At 39.6% G+C, this 21,308-nt stretch overlaps 1 protein-coding gene across 4 annotated transcripts in view; it reads left to right on the forward strand.

Annotated features, from left to right (window-relative positions):
- kcnh7 (potassium channel, voltage gated eag related subfamily H, member 7) overlaps positions 1-21,308 on the forward strand; it is a 51,930-nt gene that overhangs the window by 16,378 nt on the left and 14,244 nt on the right. For 2 of the 4 annotated variants that reach the window (XM_044012699.1, XM_044012707.1), the window contains exons 3-11: positions 3,353-3,508; positions 7,789-8,268; positions 8,808-8,828; positions 9,618-9,641; positions 10,354-10,568; positions 13,894-14,319; positions 18,616-18,847; positions 18,933-19,100; positions 19,432-19,631. In XM_044012699.1, coding sequence (XP_043868634.1) covers positions 3,353-3,508; positions 7,789-8,268; positions 8,808-8,828; positions 9,618-9,641; positions 10,354-10,568; positions 13,894-14,319; positions 18,616-18,847; positions 18,933-19,100; positions 19,432-19,631 — 1,922 coding nt within the window. Of the gene's footprint in view, positions 1-3,352; positions 3,509-7,788; positions 8,269-8,807; positions 8,829-9,617; positions 9,642-10,353; positions 10,569-13,893; positions 14,320-18,615; positions 18,848-18,932; positions 19,101-19,431; positions 19,633-21,308 lie in introns of all 4 variants that reach the window. The other 2 variants (XM_044012714.1, XM_044012721.1) reach the window with 2 other exon arrangements.

The following is a 21,308-nucleotide window of genomic DNA, read 5'->3' on the forward strand; positions in this document are numbered from 1 at the left end:
CTCGACACACCTGTGCATGTGGTTTAGACTAACATAATCTATGCTTGTCCCTCCTCTCTCGCTCTCTCTCTTTCAAATTCAAATTTATTTGCATGAATGGATTTGGCCGCTGTTGCCGTGTGACACGAAGTAAAAACCTGTGACAGGAAAAAAGCAGCGCATGCACAAACAAAACATTGATGAACCTTATAAATAGTCAATTAGAGCAATGAGCCAAATGGAAAACCTATTGAATGTATCCACAATTACTCGTACTCCTTGGAGCTCCCCACTCCCTGTTTGTCTTTTGGTGCATCGAGTCTTCTCTCATTCTTGTACTGCATTAACAAGTCCAACCATAATGCTTTCCAGAGCATAATACTTAGCTGCTATGAATTATAAATGCCTGTGGATTCCAAGTGACTTATTTTTAGAGTACACACACACACACATACAGAGAGAGAGAGATTGCTTTACCATGGTTTAGGTCCCCTCCTGAGTCATGGATTAGGCAAAGGTTACATTGTGGCAGGTGTGCGTGTTGTTGTGCATTGTGTTTGTACACATTGTGTTTTATAAACGACAAATGTGAATTCTTTGTGTATGTGTAAGGCTCTCTTTACCAGTAGTTTTTGTTTCTGTGTGTTTACTGTATCTGCTCGCATAGCGTCACTACAGGTGAGGTAGCCCCTGATGTTGTTGTACACACTGCAAAGAAGTGTTCATCCTAGTTAGTTGTATTATTATGTACTGATTGTTAAACGTGAACTAACAAGAAATTAAAAGTTTCATATAAAAAAGGAGGCAGTTTCAGCAGAATAAAGATGATCTAATTTTATTTCAGACTTGTTGTGAAGTTGCTCTGTGCCAGAGATAAATGAATGTAATATCTAAATTGGCGCAGAGAGTTTACTTCTCTCCACAGTGCTCACTTGTTTCCATGGTGACAGACACATTTGTATTTTTGTTGTATTTTTACAACACATTGTCGTCAGTCAAAGAGTCCAATACTGAAATCAGAGTCAAGGATTTGTTTTATTCGTTACAGCATTTTTCATTGTTAAGCACAATATAATCTTTCAATGTGAGACAAGTCCAGATTTTCTTCTGTGCAATTTATATTTACAGGTCTATTTTCTATTTGTTTGTTTGTTTTTAAATTGTTCCCCTTGATTAGATATATGTGCTGCGTGCAATATGGATTCACCATGGTTCCTACAAATTGAGACAGTTCTTTCAGAATCATGGAGACCTCTCCACTTGGAGTATGGTCATCTTGTGCATACTGTCACCAAAGGGAGATGAGGTGTGATCCTGCCTGCCCCCCTCTACAGCCTCTGACTGAAATGAATGGCCCCATTCACTTACGGTGACACTGATGTACTATTAGGGGCAGCATCCTGCTTAGCCCAGTGGAATCAGGACTCCCCAATACATAAATCAAACCCCAGTGTTGTGAGGTGAAGAATTTGGTTTATTATTCCCCCTGTACAATAGGAGTCCTGTTGATACAAGATAAGTCAATGACCAGATGCAAGAATTGTGTAGTTGTTAAGATAGGTTATGTGTGTTGTTTGCATGCATGTGTGCAGTTATTATTGACTGGAATCACAAATGCAGTGTTTATGCAGCAGTGTGTCTCTGTCTCCCAGAAAAGAAATGCTGGAGGCTGGGTGCCTGCTGGGTGAGCTATAAATAGCCTCTTGGTGACAGCAGGACTTAGAGCCTAATGTGAGGGAGAGCATCTTCCAGAGATGCCCATGTTCATTATTTAAAACTTAATATGCCTTTCATTTTCTACACCAATAATCCTGGACATATGGCCTCTGTGAATTCCACTGAACCAAAGATGGCAACTGGTGATATCACTGTTTATTCCTAAATTAGTCTGGAAACACATGCAGTATATTTGCTTGTTTCTCTGTGCTAATATTTGATATGAAGCTTAGAAAAGACAGGTTTTATAAATAGTGCAATGTCTCTCGTTCTCTCTGTCTGCTGTTTGACAAATTAGAGACACTTAGACATGAAGCATTAGCATTGAGCAGGCTGGGGTTGCATTAAATTTACGTCCCACTGTGGAGCTATCAGCAGCACTGAGGATTCAAAGCAATTAATTTTTTCCATTACAAGGCTGAGAGGGTTTAGGAAGGAACTTTAGACAGTGATATGAATTGAGAACCGTCTATGGTTGTTCGGTTTGCACGGATACCAGTATCAAGTATCGGTCCAATGCTGTCCCTGTGTACTTGTGTATTTGTACTCATCAAACTACTCCCGTACTGCTGCACCTGATACCACTTTATCTTTAAGTGAGCTGAGCAGATGTGTCACAATGTCAGCAGTTTGGAAATACTTTAAGATAAGCAAAGAGCGTAGACTGAGAAAGGGCGAAAAGTAGCTGCTTCAGGATAAGTCATTTGATAAAACATCTCAAGAACCAACACGATGCACAGCAAAGGATTTGCCACGAAATATTAAGTATTCATTTCAACCTAATTCAAGTCTATCTGTTCCTACAATTTTGCTATTGTTCCATCTTCTACGTTGTTTAACATCATCTTGATGTAAATAACTGGAAATAAAAGCTGAAATACTGATCTCTTGACTTATGATGTGCAGCAAAAATAAAATAATTGGTCTCATATTTCCCAATATGTTAGGAGGGGACAGCAGAACAGCAGAAATGTTGTATTTTGTTCAGAGGCAAATAAAAAATTTTTTTTCAAAAATATTTGTTTCTGTAATGGTATTACTAAGTACTCAACAGTCAGTACTGGCAAGTACTCAAATTTAAGTAATTGTACTTACTGTATAGTATAAATGTGTCCCTAGTTGTTACACTACGTTTGGGGGAATAAATCGTAAACACTGTTAGTAGATGCATTTATTAATGTTAACTTAAAGGTGACTAAATGTTGTCACTGTGTGTTACTGTTCTGAACTGTACTGTATATGTCCAATGTCTGGATATATGAAATCATTCACCAGAGGCTTTTCTCTAGACCTTTTCACCCTTATTTCTCTGCTTGGCCTTTACACACACACACACCCACACACACACTCACCCACACACACACAGAAACACAGAGAGCACTTTATCTGCAATGAGATGTTTGAATCTCAGTCTTAATGGGAAGCCCCAGGGTTAAACTGTACTATCGCTAAAAAGCTGTAATATTACTTTTCGACTTTAATCAGGATTAAGTGTTTTATTTGGCAGGGAAGACTTATGAATTATTAATCAGGTGAGCTGGCCTTCACGATTGATAGGCCTCCTAATTTCATGATTGTATAAATGCATGTCAATCAAATGCAACGTTAAACGTTTATTACCCATTTTTTAACAGTAAATAAATTCCCTGCTGCCTAGGTTCAAACTTCCTCTGCGCCACCCATATCATCCCCGTGAAGAACGAGGAGGGCGTGGTCATGATGTTCATCCTCAACTTCGATTACATCCTGGAGGAAGGCAGCAGTGACTCCCTGGAGAGACTCAATCACACCTCACCTTCCAAAGCTGACCAACGTGAGTAAAAGGCATTAAAGGGCTGTTGAGTGCAAGTAATAATAGTGTAATAATTTGGGATAGGTATCTAGGTATAGCCAATTCTCCCCAATGCCAATACTTATTGATACTCTTATTGTTACATTGTGTTGTTGCAGGGTCTTAACATTGTTAAGTTAGAATTACTTCACCATCTGAGGCCAGCGTCATCTGTTTACTCCCCACCTATTTTGTCAAATTTAGCAAAGACAAAACATTTTCAAGCCCTTGTCCACCATGATGGCTGGTGTAAACAATGCAGTGCAACATCCAACGTTATCCCCTGATACCTGTAGCTTCGTCATCATTAGGTGATGTTTGGGATGTGGATAGTGACAGTTAGCGGGCTGGTCTATTTCAGGTGCATGCACTGCAAGTGCTCCTGTAGAAGAAAGAACAAGTCAAATGTAGCAACCAGGCTTGACCTTTTACTTGTAACCTTTTCCTACATGAACGTTAGTTTGTTTCTCGACTCAGTCCCTATTGTTTCTCAAAATTAGACATGGACCTATAAATAATGTTTCATGCTTTGCAATACAGTATAACTGATTAATTCGTTACTGTATCATCTTGCATTGGCAGAAACATGTTTAAAACTGTTACAGTGATCTTAAGCTTCAGCTTACAGATATAATCATAAAAGCAATTGCAGAAGTTTTCTACCAGACATCTCCTTTGGCATGTTGACACCAGCATTTTGCAGTCACTGATGTGTTAGCCTGCCATCATCTGAAAGGTTTGGCCCAATTATAGCTCGTAGCCTGCCAGGATGGCCTGATGAACTACCAGAGCAGTGCTGAGGAGCACTCAGCTTCCCAGAGCTGTCGGTGTAATATTGTATAATGCCATTCCCCAGTGGTGTTCTTGAACATACTGTTGATGCTTCCTTCCTCTTCATTGTCTCCGTCTTTCTCCATATTCTGTCTGTGACATATAAAGCTGGAGCATGGAGGACCAGAGGTCACCTCTCGATGACTGTAATTGGATGAGGCTGTTGCTTCATGGGGTGTGTGGTGAAAAGAGTTGGAAGCTATATGTGTCGAGTATATAAGTGAGTTGCGTGTGTGTGTGTGTGTGTGTGTCCTCAAGACACAAACCTACATAAATATACTGCAATTCCCCTGATGGAGCAGGTATCTATGAATGAAATCCGCTTCCTACATATGTAAGTCAAAGTCCCTGCACGTTTAGTTGTGAGGTCCAGATTTGTTTACAAGATCAAATATCAGAGTTGGGCACAATCTCTTCCACTCTCTGCCTACACACAAACTCTGCCATTGCAGGGATTACCACAGAGAATTTCAGAGTTTCATCACAGCCCTCTGTCAGCCAATAATACGGACATTCTACAGCTTTGCAGCAACAGTACTACATTATTTGCAGGAGTAGCTGTTTGAATGGAGCGATTTGTTGACCCATGTATTGCATTATCATGAAATCCTTTGAGAATGAGCAGTAATGCTTGAGGTGCTTCTCATGGATTGCTCTTGTTACTAAAGGACACATCCCCTATTCTAAAGCCAGTCAGGATTCTTCCAATCTCCTTTGATGTGGCTGTTTGGTGTTTTACTTATGGGTCTTAAACTAGGGTCTCCAGTGGTTACAAGGGGAAGACTTTTTATTTTTTGAATGTTCTGAGACAACTCTTTGGATTATTATCTACATTTTAATACAGCAGATAAAAAAAAAGAAGAAAGAACCTAAACCCTACTTCTCTATCATTTACTGTTATTGTTTAGCATGTGAATGTCACAGTGCTAATATGCTGTTATGACAGTTTGGGCATTTGTGTGCATATATTAAGGAAAGTGGAAGTGTCTGAAAACCACTGGGATCAGAATGTTGTTGTCTCCAGTTCACCTACAGCCAGGGATTATGTCGCACAGTGTTCCCCTGTCACTCTCCACATGTTTATTGTCTTACTCAGCCCTTCAGAAAAAAAATAATAAAACATTTCTGTCCTTATAAACAAGTACGGGAAGAATTACAGCAGAATTATTCTTCCTGTCATTACAGTGAGTGTGTAATATGAGAACTGGGAGTTCTCTTGAAAAGGGTAAAATATCCCTCCATGCAAATCAGATAGTAAGCACATCAACAGCAACATTGTAAACATAATCAAAACCAAAAGAATTAAGACACAGAAACAAAAAAACAACAACAAGAATGCATTAAGGTTTATTGTTCTAATCCTCTAACATCTGATTCGTATTTCAGAAAGACCTTTCACTCTCCAACAACGGGATCTGAGGGCCCAATTAATATTCAATGCAAATATTACTCTCTGGTATCATAGCAACAGGGGCCACTGTGCACCCATTGGTTGTGTAAGGCTGCTGGTGATTTTTTGCAGGGAAAGAATGAAAGGGTGAGGTGACTGAGAGTGTGCACACACACAAACACACACACTGGCACAAGTGTACACTACACACAGCCTAGTAACAGCACTTAAAGGTTTTGCCTTTTTCAAAATATTAAATTAATATTTTACAGCTACTTAATCTGTGTTGCAGTCAGCAGCATGTGCAGATGAATTATGAGCTAATTAAAAGATTTATGGCCTATGTGTTTATGTGTCTAGGGTTACACTAGCTCTGCACATGTCAACACTCATAAGCTGCCATTCATTATTCTGTGAAGATGACATTGCTTTAGAGCAAGATCAGTTGTTAAAAATATCAACATGGTCGTATTATGAGGGAAGAGTTTTGCTTAGGAGGGGGCGATGCATTGTGTTGTGTATCCTCATCATGATAAACCAGGTGTTATTTTTCAGCAGCACGTTTCTCAGCCGCAAAACATCATTTTTGCAACAGGCATTCTGACTTGAAAGGTAAAGAACAGGAGTGAAGAGCGATCAATTCCATTTCCTTGAGGTTTAGGATCACAGTGTTTTTTGTGGTGGCTCTCTCATGTCCTCTTGGGACAGTTGAAGAGGACAGAAATATTGTGCTCTCCGTAATATGACGTCAAAATGTCTGTTCTGCAGAAACTTGGCAGTGAAGTACCACTTAAATCCATACAATAAATGACTTGTTCTTGTCTTACAACACCACAGAGTTCCGCAGTGGCATCACATCCTGCACTGACTCACCAATTAAATGCAAATGATCGTTTCCAGCATAATCAGCATCTAGTGAGAAACTTTATTTAAAGTCTGACTCAAACAGACATGAGGCAAACATTTTCTTTCTCTCTCATCCTTGTAGAAAGTGGCTCCTAAAGTTGCATGCTGCTCCCTGCTGAGCTTTAAACATCAATTCTATTTTAGCACCTACAGTGTATCTGAGTACATCCTTAGCTGCTTCATTTCATACAGTACTGTGTGTTGAATAAACATGTCAAATATGATTTTCTGATAATACAAAACATGACATACGGTGAAAGGTAGTAATTCCTCAAATTCGGCTGTGCTCTTTTCATTTGATTTTCATGGTGCCTTGTGGCAGTGAGACCAAGGCACCATTTTGAAATGTATAGCATATGTTCAGGCGACTAAATGATTCACAACATGCTTGCCATGGATTGCAGTCCATATGTGGAATCCTGTGAGTGTGACTCTCTCTTGTGGTATGTGTGCAGATATTGTCAAATGCAATGTAAATGTTTTTAACTTTTTTTAACTGTGTGCCTGTAGCCTAATATTCTTATTCACATATTTGCTAAATTCTAAATGTTATTGTATTTTTCATCACATTTTTCGTTCCCTTATAGCTACCTATAAGTAAATTGTGCAGAATCATAAACATCTTACACTTAAGTCTCCTTATCTCCTTTGGAGCTATCAGTCAATCATTAAAATCCTACCCACAATGCCTTAATGGTCTGACTTTTCAGTGCACCACTACCATTATAATATTTCCACAAATGCCCTCTCCAATGAATAATTAAAGGAAATTGAAGATTGAACTCGTGCCTGAGGCAGATTAAGTGTTTGTTTTCATCTGCCAGGTTTTTTTTGTTTTTACGATATCTGCATTGGCAGGCTTTCAGTGTTGGAAAACAAGTACGGAATATCAGCAGGGATGTTGAACTTCAGGTACAAAGTTCTAGTACAAATACACTATGAAAGCACAGCACAAGGTCAGTGGGGGTTGTGTTGATTCCAGTGGCTCATTAAAAACCATTGTGCATTGTTTTATGTTTTTGGTCTCACTATGAAGTGACTTTACTATCGACTACCTCAGAACGTACAATGACAGGTATAGATTCAATGTGACACCACAATGTTTCATTCTCTGTGTTTTCTCGTTCTCCTCCAGGGAAAGGGAGATTCTTTCGTTTCCGTTTCCCAGCCTTACCTCTTCGGGGCATCAGTAAGCAGTCCCTGCCCCAGGAAGACCCTGACGTCGTCATGGTGGACTCTCCCCGTCACAGTGACGGCTCTGTGGCTACACATGACTACCAACTCCCCACCACCCGCGAGAGCTGCAGCCCCTCATATGCTAACGACACTCGAGCCCTCATTGAGCCCAGTCATTGTTCCACCCCTGTGTCTGGGCCTTTGGACCACTCATCACCCAAGGGCCCCTGGGACAGGATATACCAGGACCAAGCCATTGGCCAGACCCAAAAGCCGGACCAGGAGGACACATTAACTGCGGCTCCATCAATCCCGGGCCTCACTCCGACTGCTTCCAGAGAGAGTATGTGCAGTATTCGTAGAGCCTCGTCTGTACATGATATGGAAGGCTTTGGGGCCAACTCCAAGATGGCATTCAGAGACAGACATGCCAGTGAAGGTAGGTAATCTCCTGCCTTCTGCCTTTAATGCATCCTGTAAAAAAAATGTTTTTCACTTTCAAACAAATACTCTAACAGGTATAATATTATTATTATAGGTATAATACTACTCCTGAAAATCATTCACTGTAATTTGGCTGCATTAATAACCAAAACACTCTGTTGTCTCAAAATAGGAGATGCATGTGCTAGGGTGAAAATGACCATCTATGCTGTGTATTATTGATCTTTCTGTTGGTCCAAATCACTAATGAGCCCTTTGGCCCTCATTACTTTTAGGGTAGATGCACCTCAGGGTAGCCCAGTTTCCTCCAGGCCAATCACTCTACCTCATCCCCTTTTCTGCAATCATTATTCGTACAGCTCCCTTTGGCTGACGCAGTAATATGTCTACTTCAGTCTAATGAATTGTTCATGGGAACAGTGTGGTGGTTTAATGGCAGCCCCAATTTGTCATTATAGAAAACCAAAAACCCTTCTCATCTCACCCCTCCCCCCCCTGTTTTCTTTCCTCTCTAATGTGTTGCTGCTGTCACAGACAATGGGCGCAATATCAAAGGTAACAAACTGCACCCTGCTGCATCTTGGGTTGTAAAATCTTAGCACATCTACTGGATAATACATGTGCACTGTATAGAGCCTGCTTGCTGCATGAGATTTCCACTTCACTGAGGTTTATGTTGAATGCAAATGCCTGGATGAATGACTGACAGTGTGTGGGGCATCAAACCAATGGCACATCATTAAATGAGTAAGTCTCAGTGCACTCAGGGGAAGACTCAGTCAAATCAAAATACTGACCTCGGCACAGGCTTGCATGCGGCACCACATTAAAATGTCTTCTGGATTTGTTCATTGAAGAAAATCAATGAAGCTTCAAAAGTATGATACCTCCCACTTTCTATAACCTCTCTTTTCCTCAATGCAACCTCTGGCCGCTTCCTGCCACGTCACAGTGAATGAAAATAAACCTCAATGTGCTGCATACCCTCATCTTTTTCTCTTATTAAACTCTAGCAGTACCTAAGCTGCATGCATTGCACATTTTCTGACTACCTGAAGACCAAAAGTTGTCACTGTTGTGTTTATTTATAATTGATGCATACTTGATGAGTTGTGAGTAGTTCCCATATTTTAAGCCTAACTGACCAGTGTTTTCTTACAAATAACATTTGATTTACAGCATTAATTCCACAGCTGCTGGTGCTTTATTTCTTGCTTATTGCCATAATGTGATTTGAAGTAATGTTTTTTGTACTCATGACGACTTAGCTTGCAAATCCAACCACCCTTCCATAATTCCACTATGCCCTTCACCTCCTATTTCTTTTCTCTCCTGGTTTGCTAGTATCTCGCTCCTGGATGGCTGGGGGTATGGCTTCAGCTTTGTTTTTGGTTTTTTTCTTTTTTTTTTAAAAGCCATTTTTTATGACAGCAATGCTTTTTCCTTATTGTGGCATGTATTTAAGCTGTGCATGCAATCTCATCTGCTGTCTGTTCGTCTGTCCTTGACTCTCAATCACTGTACTGTACTTCGTGTAACCGGAGAAAAAAATTGTGCAGCCTTCCTCGCTGGCTCACATGGCTGAATCAGCACTTCTCTCTCTTTCACTTTGTATCACCCTCACTGAGCCACATGTGTAGTGTGTGTAGTGCTGTCACATATTGTTAAAGTGTTGAGTGCTGTCACAGGAATCCAAGGACTTAATGCTTGAGAAGTTAGGAAACATTTGTGAAGTATTGTGTAGGCAACATTTTGTTAGTAATACACTCATGACCAGACTTCATCACAAAAACAAATGATTTGAGTGTGCAATGCTGTATTTTTTGACTATGTACTGAATCATTCTTTACATCCACCAACAGTGTTCTTCATTATCTTTTCATGAAAAACTCTCTCTAGATGGGTCAGTCAGAGACTTTGAGTTTATATTTCAGTACATGTGGTATTCTCAGTGTTGTGCTGTGCTTGAACCCCACTCTTGAACACTAGACTGTTTTCTGATGCTTACAAATCACTAATCCTGTTTGATCAGTAATAGCCCAAGATGTGGTACATTTTAATGATGACACTTCTCTTTCAGGGCCACTTAGCCAAATCAGATCCAGCCTGCTCGGCTCCACCTCTGACTCCAACCTGAACAAGTACAGCACCATCAACAAGATCCCCCTCATCACACTCAACTTCTCTGAGGTCAACAATGAGAAGAAGTGTCCCTCGCCCCCTTCCTCTGAGAAAACTATCATTGCCCCGAAAGTCAAAGACCGCACGCACAATGTCACTGACAAGGTCACACAGGTAAAAATGTGAAATCTCTTCCTAAAAATCAGTTTTTCAAAATTCATGGGCTTTCAAAATATTTATAAACTAATTGCTATCCACTGCAAAAGGGAGTTTTAGCCACACAGTCTTAATCACAGGTTTGTCTTCCCTCATATTTCTTTTTCACCCACATGATTATGGATTTTATTTTGGATTTAAATCATTGTTATTATTGTTATAGCTAAACATTTAAAAGTATATATGTATGTATTTAATAATTAATCATTTAAATTGTCTGTATGCAGATTTGTAAACTAGCTTAAATTATTGGAATTAAATAGTAATGTGCATCACAGTATTACTGTCATCACAAATCACACCTCCATGAACAAGATTGATTTAACCCACGCCTCAAAATGATCAGCTGAAAGGCCAGGGCTCTGATGCATAAAACAGCAGAGGTGTCTATCTCTTGTGACAGATGATCGGGGATACTCTAACTGGTGCCAGACAGCGTCTAGAGCTCAGGCCACAATTCTAGAGTTACAGACAAGGTTAGAGGTCATTCTCACCTTGCCTGCCACAGCTGGGAGGCAACACAGAGTATACAGGCACTGTAAGTTAATGTATCCCCAAGGGTAGGCCAAAGCTGCCCCAAACCACTGATTAGGTCTCAATTTAGCATTTTACCCATTAGTGGTGTCACGGATAGAGGGCAAAGAAGTGGACCCATGTGAATGCCCTTAAAGGCAGCTTCAGGTCTTAGAAGGCCTTAGACCGGAGACACGGCAGGCTGCAGTGCGTCTCACTGACCTTTCTGTTCCCGCAGTAAAGTCAAAGCTATTAAGCAGCACGGAGGGCAGTCTGTGTTTGTTGTGGACTTGGGTAACTTTTGTAAAAAAACAGTCAGTCTGTAACTTCTGAGTGTCAGTGGTCCAAAGTACAACAATGTCACTGCCACACAGCTCTGATTCCAGGAATTATCATTAATTAACTATTTCAGAATTATTATTTTTTTCTAAGGTAGGTCCACGTCAAGCACATTTTTGTGAGAATAAAAACATGGCTCTAACAGAGCGTGTAAACACTTGCTTATATAACAGCAGGTGCTCATGTGAAGGAACAATCAAGGTGTCTGAACACAAACATACTATCCTGGCCTTGAATGCCTCAGATGCCACAGGCCAGTAGAGCTTACTGAAACAAAACAGTCTTGTATAGCTCATGTGCTTGATCTTACCTATTCATAAGGCACGCATCTCATGTTCCAATTTAAACTTCTCTGGTTTGATTCCACATTCAGTTTCAGACAAGCCAGTGATAAATTCATCATTTTTAATGAAACAACCCTAGTCTTATAAATAATACTTCAGCTCTGACAGTGCAGACTGAAAAAAGAACCAGGGAGTGGGAGAAAGTTAATGCTCATTTGCATATTGTTTGAAGCCCAGCCAAACAAACAGCAATCCCTGCATTATCTCACAAGACAATTCATTTGTTCCAAGTGCACTTAACTATAGTAGGTATGTTAAATAATTCAGATGGCATCTTTTATTTAGAAACAGATTGGCTTCAACGTGTTAATCCAGAACTGTCATTCTGCCAAACTACCAAATCCTCCCAGGCTTCCAAACAGGTTGAGGGCTAATGTATCAATGCACACGGAAAGCTGTTGGTGTGATAAAGTTGTTGTCATGTTTGTATCATTGCTGTTTATAAGAGATTATTTTTATTTACACACTTGGATGGATTTGTCAGATTAGTACCTCTTTCTTTAGAAATTATTTTAAGAAAACAGAAATCTAAGTACAATTAATTAAAAGTCAAAAGTAATTCAATTTTAATGCGTGAGTGTAATGAGACGTGCATTTGATTCAGTCAATTTTAGTGAAGTGGTAGCTCAATGAATGATAGAGCAGGTTCCCTTTTGTTTTCTGATTGATTTCAAAGGTGATTCTATATCAGTGATTAAAAGCGTTCAACCCTCACATCACACAAGGTCAGGGGTTTCTAATAACCAATTCAATTAATAACACTTGAGCTCTCTGTACCCCAGTCCTCTCCTCTCTTTCACAGGGGTTATGAAGGTGACCAGGCCAGAGATATGGTATTAAGTGATGGATGCCAAACATAGTCATTTATGCGTCTTCCTTCACTTACTGTCACACAGTAATTGTTTCTCTGCCCTTGCAGCTCCAGCACTTTACCTCAGAACTACAATAATCAGCTGTGTAAGACCCACAACCTCAAATGAGGTTATAGCCTATAGAGATAAATAGATGTACAGTATCCTCTATTCACATCCCATGATTACCTTTAAGTCATTGAGACTCATATCCCAAATGGTCAATGGCACCCCTATAATATTAACATTAAAAAGAATTTAGATAGACTCGCTTGAAAGGAATTTACTTTCATTTCCAATGCAAAATATTGTCATGAATTTATGCATGCTTTTGTTTTCTGAAGACAATGCATGCAGATTCTTTTTCTGCACTGATACAATATCTGCAGATATTTTTGTCTCCGTGGTGATCATGATGAGAAAGATTTTGTTCCACTGCAGTATTAGTCATCTTTTTTTTTTCAGCCTTGTAAAATAATGGCGTTAATGCAGCCTGCTTTTGAATACATTATGTAAAAATATATATCTTGTACATAGTTAAAAATTACACATTTTCAGACGAGAAATGATTTTTTCATGCGTCACCTACCACGTTAATGATTTATTTGGGTGGGAGATTCCTGCCTCACGAAATATACATTAGGATCATACAACAGGTGCAGCATTCATGTCCATCACATTAATCACACTGAAACAAACATGACCTTATCATATTCTATAATATAATTCTGCTTACCAGCAGCATGCATAACAATGTTAATGCATTTTTTCCTGAAGTTGATTTATTTCTTCATGTTTTAGTCGTCCATTTAGTATTGCACCTACACAAAGTCAAGGGACTTATTAGAGGTAGTTTATAAAAAGAATTCCTACAGCAGAGGCTAAAGTGTCTGTATTTTAGTTCCAAAAAACCTCACTGGTTCTTAAATTTCCCATGACAGAACTTGATAGCGTCTTATCTTAGACCTGCACTGCCTTATATAAGCCCGTCAGACCTCTCATGATCTCAGGCAGTGACTTTGTGTTTGTACTCCGATTTAGATCAGTAGCTGGTAAAGTTGCATTTAGTCTCTGGAAAGCTTTGCCTGATAAATCTATTGAAAAAATTCATGTTGGCTTTCAGAGACTTGGAAGACTTGAATCCTTCTGGTAATATCTTGACGATTATGATGATTATTTCTGAAAGCAGAACAGGAAGTGGAAGTTGATAAATCCTCTCCCTCTCTTCCTTTCCAGGTTCTGTCTCTGGGGGCGGATGTTCTACCTGAATACAAGCTTCAGACGCCACGTATCGACAAGTGGACCATCCTTCACTACAGCCCCTTCAAAGCAGTGTGGGACTGGCTGATCCTTCTGCTTGTCATCTACACAGCCATTTTTACACCCTACTCTGCTGCCTTCCTCCTCAATGACATCGAGGAGCAAAGGAGGCGCGAGTGCGGCTACTCCTGCTCGCCACTAAATGTAGTGGATCTGATGGTGGACATCATGTTCATTGTGGACATCCTTATTAACTTCAGGACCACTTACGTCAATGCCAATGAGGAGGTGGTCAGCCACCCAGCTAAGATTGCCATCCACTACTTTAAAGGCTGGTTCCTCATAGACATGGTGGCAGCCATCCCATTTGACCTCCTTATCTTCGGCTCAGGATCAGATGAGGTAAGATGAATAAAAACTGACTTAGTTTAAAAGTCAGTATTAACAATTGTAATTGTTTTTGCAAATTTGGATTTTATTAGAAGACAAAAAGACAGAGATAAACACAAAGAATCAGCAGTGGAGAACTGCTTTAGTACAGTACAGTGGATTTAGAAAGTATTTCGCGTTGTTGTTTTTAACGTGTATGTTTAATTTGAGCTAACCCTCACTGGACATTTAATCTCATCTTAATAAGAAAAGGTTTCAGTTAGGTGAAAAGTGCTATATAAATACAAACCATTTAACTTTTTATTTGTTTTTATTTAATTAGACTGAAGTTTATTTTAGCAATTGTGTTTTTGGTGAACATGCAACAGCAGTAGCAAGGCCAACATAATCTAACTCTTAGAATTTCATTGCAGTTGAGGTGAGGTACAGTTGACAGTTTTGAAGGACTTTGGACATTTTGGCTAATCATGGGGATGAAATGTTTATGGATCACAATTTGGTTTTGTGCACAAATTCCGTGGCAGTTTCAGTGTTCAGGCCCCAAAATGTCTCACATTCAATGGTACTTTTTCATTATTTAATTCTCATAAAGACACTTCTACTGGTATAGAAAAACTACTGGTATAGAAAAACTCAAATGAGACTGGATGAGAATTGTTGGTTTCTTGTTCAATGTGTGCTATACATAGTATAGTACTGTATTTCAGAATCTCAAACCCAAAAGCAAAAATAACTTTTGGCGATATTGGTACATGCCAAAGCAGCAGAGAATCCGTCCCTCCAGGGTTTCTTGTGTGTCATGATATTGGTCCACAGCTGCCGCATGCCGCAGTTATATTTATGAGCTGATTTTATGAATGTTTAGAATTATTACCAATGCTGTCACATCTTCTTACCTCTGGCCAGGCTGGAAGGCCCTGGGGAATCCAAATTATTTAAAACACTTCCACCCTCCGTGACTCATTTGCCTAAGAAAAAGTACTTTCTTTATGTATGTCTGAGGAAAATGACTGAGGAATTAATTCAGTGCTCAGAGAAAGGAGTTTGGAGAGTGTGGGAACAACCAAGAAATACGTAATATGATTGATTGTTGCATACAAGTCGATGTGACGTTCATACCCTTCTAGACACACAAAAGATCCTCTCCAATTGTGTATGTTGGGTCCTTGTGTTGGTTTGCTGAGTCAAAATGTTACCATGGTTAGAGGCTGCACTGACTGGCAGGTGAAGCAAAGGAAGCAAATAGTTTAAACCACATCATGACACAATGCACCTCCTCCTCAAACAGCTGCACGCTTGGTGCACTGAAAAAGTGTGTCTTCCAGCTAAAGCACACTGTGACTGATCTGTATTTTTAGGCCCTCTGTTCTACGGTAGAAACATCTGTCCTTTCCGTGTGTTATTTTAGCTCTTTGGGCAGAGACGGGGACTATTTCTATTTTTAGACATAATCTCATGCACCTTGGTTGCCTGGAAACCATCTTTGATAATATTAAGATTTTTTTAGCTGATCTCTCAGAAATAAAGCTGGTTGTATTCTCTTTTCTTTCTTTTTTTTGATTCTCACTCTGAGTTGGATTGAAGCTTTGCAGGTTGGCCAAGGAAAATGAATGATGTGGTGCTGAATTTACCTACAAAAGCCAGCTGAGCTCCTCCATCATTTTCATATCAGTGTCCAGTTGACATTATTTGCATACTGGTTCCACAGTCACGGACCAAGTATTCAAATAGTAGTTTCCATTAATATGCTCAGAGTTGATTTATGCTCATACACAAAGACAACAACTCTTTTTTAATGATTATTATTATTCTTACCCAGAATGTCATAGTCCATGTGTGAGTTCACTTTTGAGTTGACTTCTTGTGGTCTTTTTTTCTTTCAGTCTACGATAATAAAAACATAAATATTGTATTTTTTCACTGAATTAGTTCCGAAGAGAGTCAGCAATTATTATGACAGAGTGCGTCATTGACACTCTATAACTCTATAACTCTATAACTAAATTCACTTTGGTAGCGTACATGGACATAATGGTTAATACATAATTTTTCAGTGTTGTGAATACATCTGCCTCTTCGGTGCATTCACTTTCACCAAAACCAAAAATAAATGGGATAAATTTGTATTAGCACATCAACTTCTATCAGTGTCAGTCCAGTGTCAGGAATTGTGGCGTACTATTTTCTCATGTGAACACGTTGAATGTTTGATATCACTCAAGTGTCCAAGTACACAAATCAAATGGTTACATCACAACCTTGTTTGACTCTTGTTATTAAGTGGCCACGTGAGCCTGGAAAGCCTCAGTGGCAGATGGTCAGGGGGATATTATTCAGAGACATGTTTGATACAGCTGGTTGCTAATAGGGAGATTTAGCTTCACCCCTCAGCTTCGAGCGCCTCTGACTTACTTTAAGACCACATTTTAATCAACATTACACTTTGTCGGCTGCTGTGTCATCTGTGCCTTTTACTCTCATTGAGTCAGCTGCAGGACACCTAAGGTGACATACGCTCACAGACAAGTCAGCATATAATTCAGGGCTCATAATTCAGGGCTCATCTGTTTCTGTTTATGATTTATTCACTGTTTTGGTTGTCAGTGAAAGGGCGCGCTGTCCGTATGCACAGCAGTGAATTATGGTGGTGATTTATGGTTGAGATTGGGAGAATGGAGACTCTTTAATGGACCAAACACAAGCAGCTGCAGGACTCGTGCTCACATGACAACGAGAGATATATCTTGCCTCACATATCGTAAAAAAAAAAAAAATATATATCACTAGCCTTCCTTCCCTTACTACTTCAAGTTATCTGAATAAGGGTTGCATCCATTTAACTATTATTTCTGTTCATCACTTTATTAAGCCATTGGTCAGTTGTTTATCTGTAAACTGTAAAACATTGTGCAAAATGTCAGTCATTGTTCTCAAAATCACAACCTGTTTAAATGTATAGTAATAGTTATTGCAGCCATTGTGGTATTTACACCTTCCTGTAAATAAGCAAGTGTATACGTGAGGATGCAGAACTACATTAAGTGGCTGTGGATAATGATTTCCCTAAGGATATTACAATAATTGTCAGACACGACAGGGAGTGGTATGACCTATTAGCATTCCTGTAGTCTTACTTATCGTGTTTACAGTTTGTGCGACACTAATAGATCAGAACTCAAGCCCCTCGACTCCCCTTTCTCTGCCTGTGTATTAATTTAGTCAGGCTGTTTAGGTGCTGGTTTTCTTGTGACTGCCTTCAAGGTTGTGAATAATGATTCCAGGCTGCTATGATCTTTTATATAGTTAATGTTGCTGTCATCATTTTCACTTATTCATAACTGCTTCAACCAAAAACGTGAATCACCCATTCCTGCCTCCCACTTCCACTTAAAGCCATTTCTAGGCGTGCATTATTTCCAGAGTCACATACATACATGTTTTAGTTGACAGAGAGGGACACTGAGCCCTTGAAAGAAGTGTTAATAATAGGAAGGATCCACTGTCTAGTCTGTGTGTCTACATTTGATGAGTGTTAAGATAAGCTACATACATTTCTAAATCTCTAATCCTGCGCTGGTGTCCTCATGACCCTGACCTTGACACTAAAAGGCAACAGACAACTTGTTCATTTTGCTGCAAACCCCTGGTCTGTAAGTTGATTTTGCTTCTGCATTATAATAGAAATCTTGTCTAATGCCAAAGGCACATTCCGGCTGTTTCAACGCTAATATTTGTTTTTTAAGACATTAGATGTAAAGGGACATTCACGATTCAGAACAAAATTGTCATATGGACGGTGGTTCAAACCATGCAATCATATTCTTACTATGCCGGTCTACAAAACAATACTAGAACATTCAATAAAGTGACAAGATTTAATGCAGTACAGATTGGGAGACGGAGGTTAATAACGATTGCAAAGTGAAGTGCTCTGTGCATTGCATCATCAGTGATGCAGGGTGTTGAATTTATTGTTCAAAAGTGGTGGTGTCATGTTGTCATTGTTCATTTTCCTCTGAATCATTTCATTTAAATAACTTAAACCAAAGCAAGTGTGTCAAATCATCCCAAATGTAACAATAGAAGCTGCAGTCCAAAATCATTTGTACGGCGGTGTCACGTACAAATGATAACATTCCACTCGTGATAATCACCTGAAGACCCCTCAGGTTGAATTTGTGGCCCTTTTAGAGTGGTTTAGTAATAGTAATGAACTCGTCTAATGTCCTATGCATTAGTCACAGACTCTATTGTATTGTAGCAGACACAAATTACTAACTGAAACCTGTATATTCCTTTGTTTGTTAGACCACCACTCTGATTGGTCTGCTGAAGACAGCCCGCCTCTTACGGCTGGTACGCGTTGCCCGTAAACTAGACCGCTATTCAGAGTATGGTGCTGCTGTCCTCATGCTGCTCATGTGCATCTTCGCCCTCATCGCCCATTGGCTGGCGTGCATCTGGTACGCTATTGGCAATATGGAGAAGCCTTACCTGGAGCACAAGATTGGATGGCTGGACAACCTGGGGCTGTCAATAGGTGAACTTATTTGTCTTTAGTCCTACTATCAAAGCTCGGTTTTTATAATAATTTAGTAATTTCTTTTTTATGTAATTTATTGCAGGAAAAAAATATAACTACAGTGACCCGAGCTCAGGTCCCTCCATCAAAGATAAGTACGTCACAGCTCTCTATTTCACCTTCAGCAGTCTGACCAGTGTGGGCTTTGGGAACGTCTCCCCCAACACCAACTCTGAGAAGATCTTTTCCATCTGCGTCATGCTCATTGGATGTGAGTGACAGCTGAGTCATATTACACACACACACACACACACACAGTATTTTGATCCTGTCATTGTTGCTAAATTCCCTCTGTAATCAGTGTTTCATGATAAAAGCTGCACAGTATTCAATTTAAAATGTTTTATGTTATGTTTATATATGTACATTTGTACATTTTATCACATTTGATCTGGATTTAATGCATACAGTAGATACAGTAAATTAAAGCTATGACATTGCATCAGGTAGATCTTTCCTTTAGAATAAACATAAGGTGAAAAAGTTATTTTGTTTGAGCAGCCTTTTCTACCATGGCTCAACCTGTATGGCTTGTCCCCCAGCTCTAATGTACGCCAGCATCTTTGGGAATGTGTCTGCCATCATCCAGAGGTTGTATTCAGGTACAGCCAGGTATCATCTCCAGATGCTACGGGTCAAAGAATTTATCCGCTTCCACCAGATCCCGAACCCACTGAGACAGCGGCTGGAGGAATATTTCCAACACGCCTGGACGTACACCAATGGCATTGACATGAATATGGTACGAGAGGAGTATGGAAACCGCAGTTTTCTTTAGTTGGAGTGCAAGCCTCTAGCCTGTGTTTGCACACTAGAAACATTACTTGTGTACACTTTTTTTTTTGCTCTCATCTGTTTCATCTTCTTTTCTTAACAAACTAATTTTTTTGAGTTGGATGTTTTGATGTTTGTCTGCTGAAAAAATGCTCTTACCTCATTAGTGTCAAGCTATCTCACTATGTCACTGGCATAGTATAATGTTTTCATCCTAATTATACTGTGCAATGCTCAGTCATATCCCCAACATGTATGAAAGCTTCAGTTACTACCTATGCCAACAGTAACTGTAGCATTTCTCACCATGATGCTGTTTATGGTACTTATATAAGTTTGTCTTTTCCATGTCTGCCTCATGTCAAATGGAATGATCCCACCACTCTGGTAAGAGCAGGAGGTACATGTGTTAACACAACTAATGTCAATATGTTCCCCACTGGTAGAGCTTCATCTAGCTATGACTGATGGTCATAATGGAGTGCTCTAACTTTGAACTGTTTTAGAAAACTGCTGATGTCTACTGTTAAGGATTTAATACACAATTATCCTAAACATGCATGTTATTGGAGGACTCAGTGTTGCAGTTTTATGTACATACATTAGCCCAACTGTACTGTAAATGGCTGATGTGAAAACACATCATAGATTTACAGGATTAACTTGCATGCTAAGACACATACATTATCTCTGAATGTTTCTCGTAGGCCACAGTAATGGTCTATCAGTGGTAGACTTTCACATGGCCTACCTCACAGCCCCTTTTGCATGAAATCTGTGTATTCAAACACACCCATGATATTAATCTGGTACCAAAAACAGAGTGAATCACACCTGTGAGAGTGGGCACAGCCTCACCGGGCACAGCCAGGTTTCCCTCCCAGTGTGGGAGGCTTGGCTGCACGTTTTGTGGTGGCACCTGCGCTTGCCAAATGTTGTTCAGTCTTTCCTTTCCAAATCTACTGATCAGTTTTTCGTTTTGCACAACAAAAAGCCTGTCAGAGCCAGTTAAACCATTTCAGTCTACATTTTTTTTTCTTCTCTTGTCATTAACACATTATATTTTATGTGTAAATGAATAGAAAAGATAAGAAAATGTGCTTTCTTGTATTAACTGTTTGCTGCGTGTCCTTGAAGCTCCCTTCCCTGCCGTCCAGTGTCTGTTGTGTTTAAGTTTGAAAAGAAAATGTGGTCCTTCACAGTCAGTTAATGTTGTCCAGGGATCATTAGCTTTGTCTCTGGTCTCTGTGTCTTTGTTGTTACAAGGGTAAGTGTATTTTAAGTGGATTTTATGCATCAGGGAAGCCTCACAATTTTAATCATAATTTTTTATGTCTCCCAGGCTTTCTCCGATGGGTAGGGATGCTTGACCAGTCACGGTTGGATCATGTTTTAATATTAATAATTGTGTCTGTTCATTTAACATTGCAGACTATTGATGAATGTTTCAACAGTGTAACATTCATTGAGATTGAATATTGTTCCAACATCATGGTCTTGCATATTCCAGGTAATGTTTCTAGAGTAGTTTCTTCCCAGCAGTGCACAACGGCAATGACAAATGTTAAAATGATCTGTAAATGTCCCAGCCAGAGTGCAGACATAACATACTGAACCTGTGTTGTTGAGTTTGAGTCGTCACTTA

This window comes from Solea senegalensis, linkage group LG2 (genome assembly GCF_019176455.1).
Source record: "Solea senegalensis isolate Sse05_10M linkage group LG2, IFAPA_SoseM_1, whole genome shotgun sequence".
In the NCBI taxonomy this organism is placed as follows: Eukaryota; Metazoa; Chordata; class Actinopteri; order Pleuronectiformes; family Soleidae; genus Solea; species Solea senegalensis.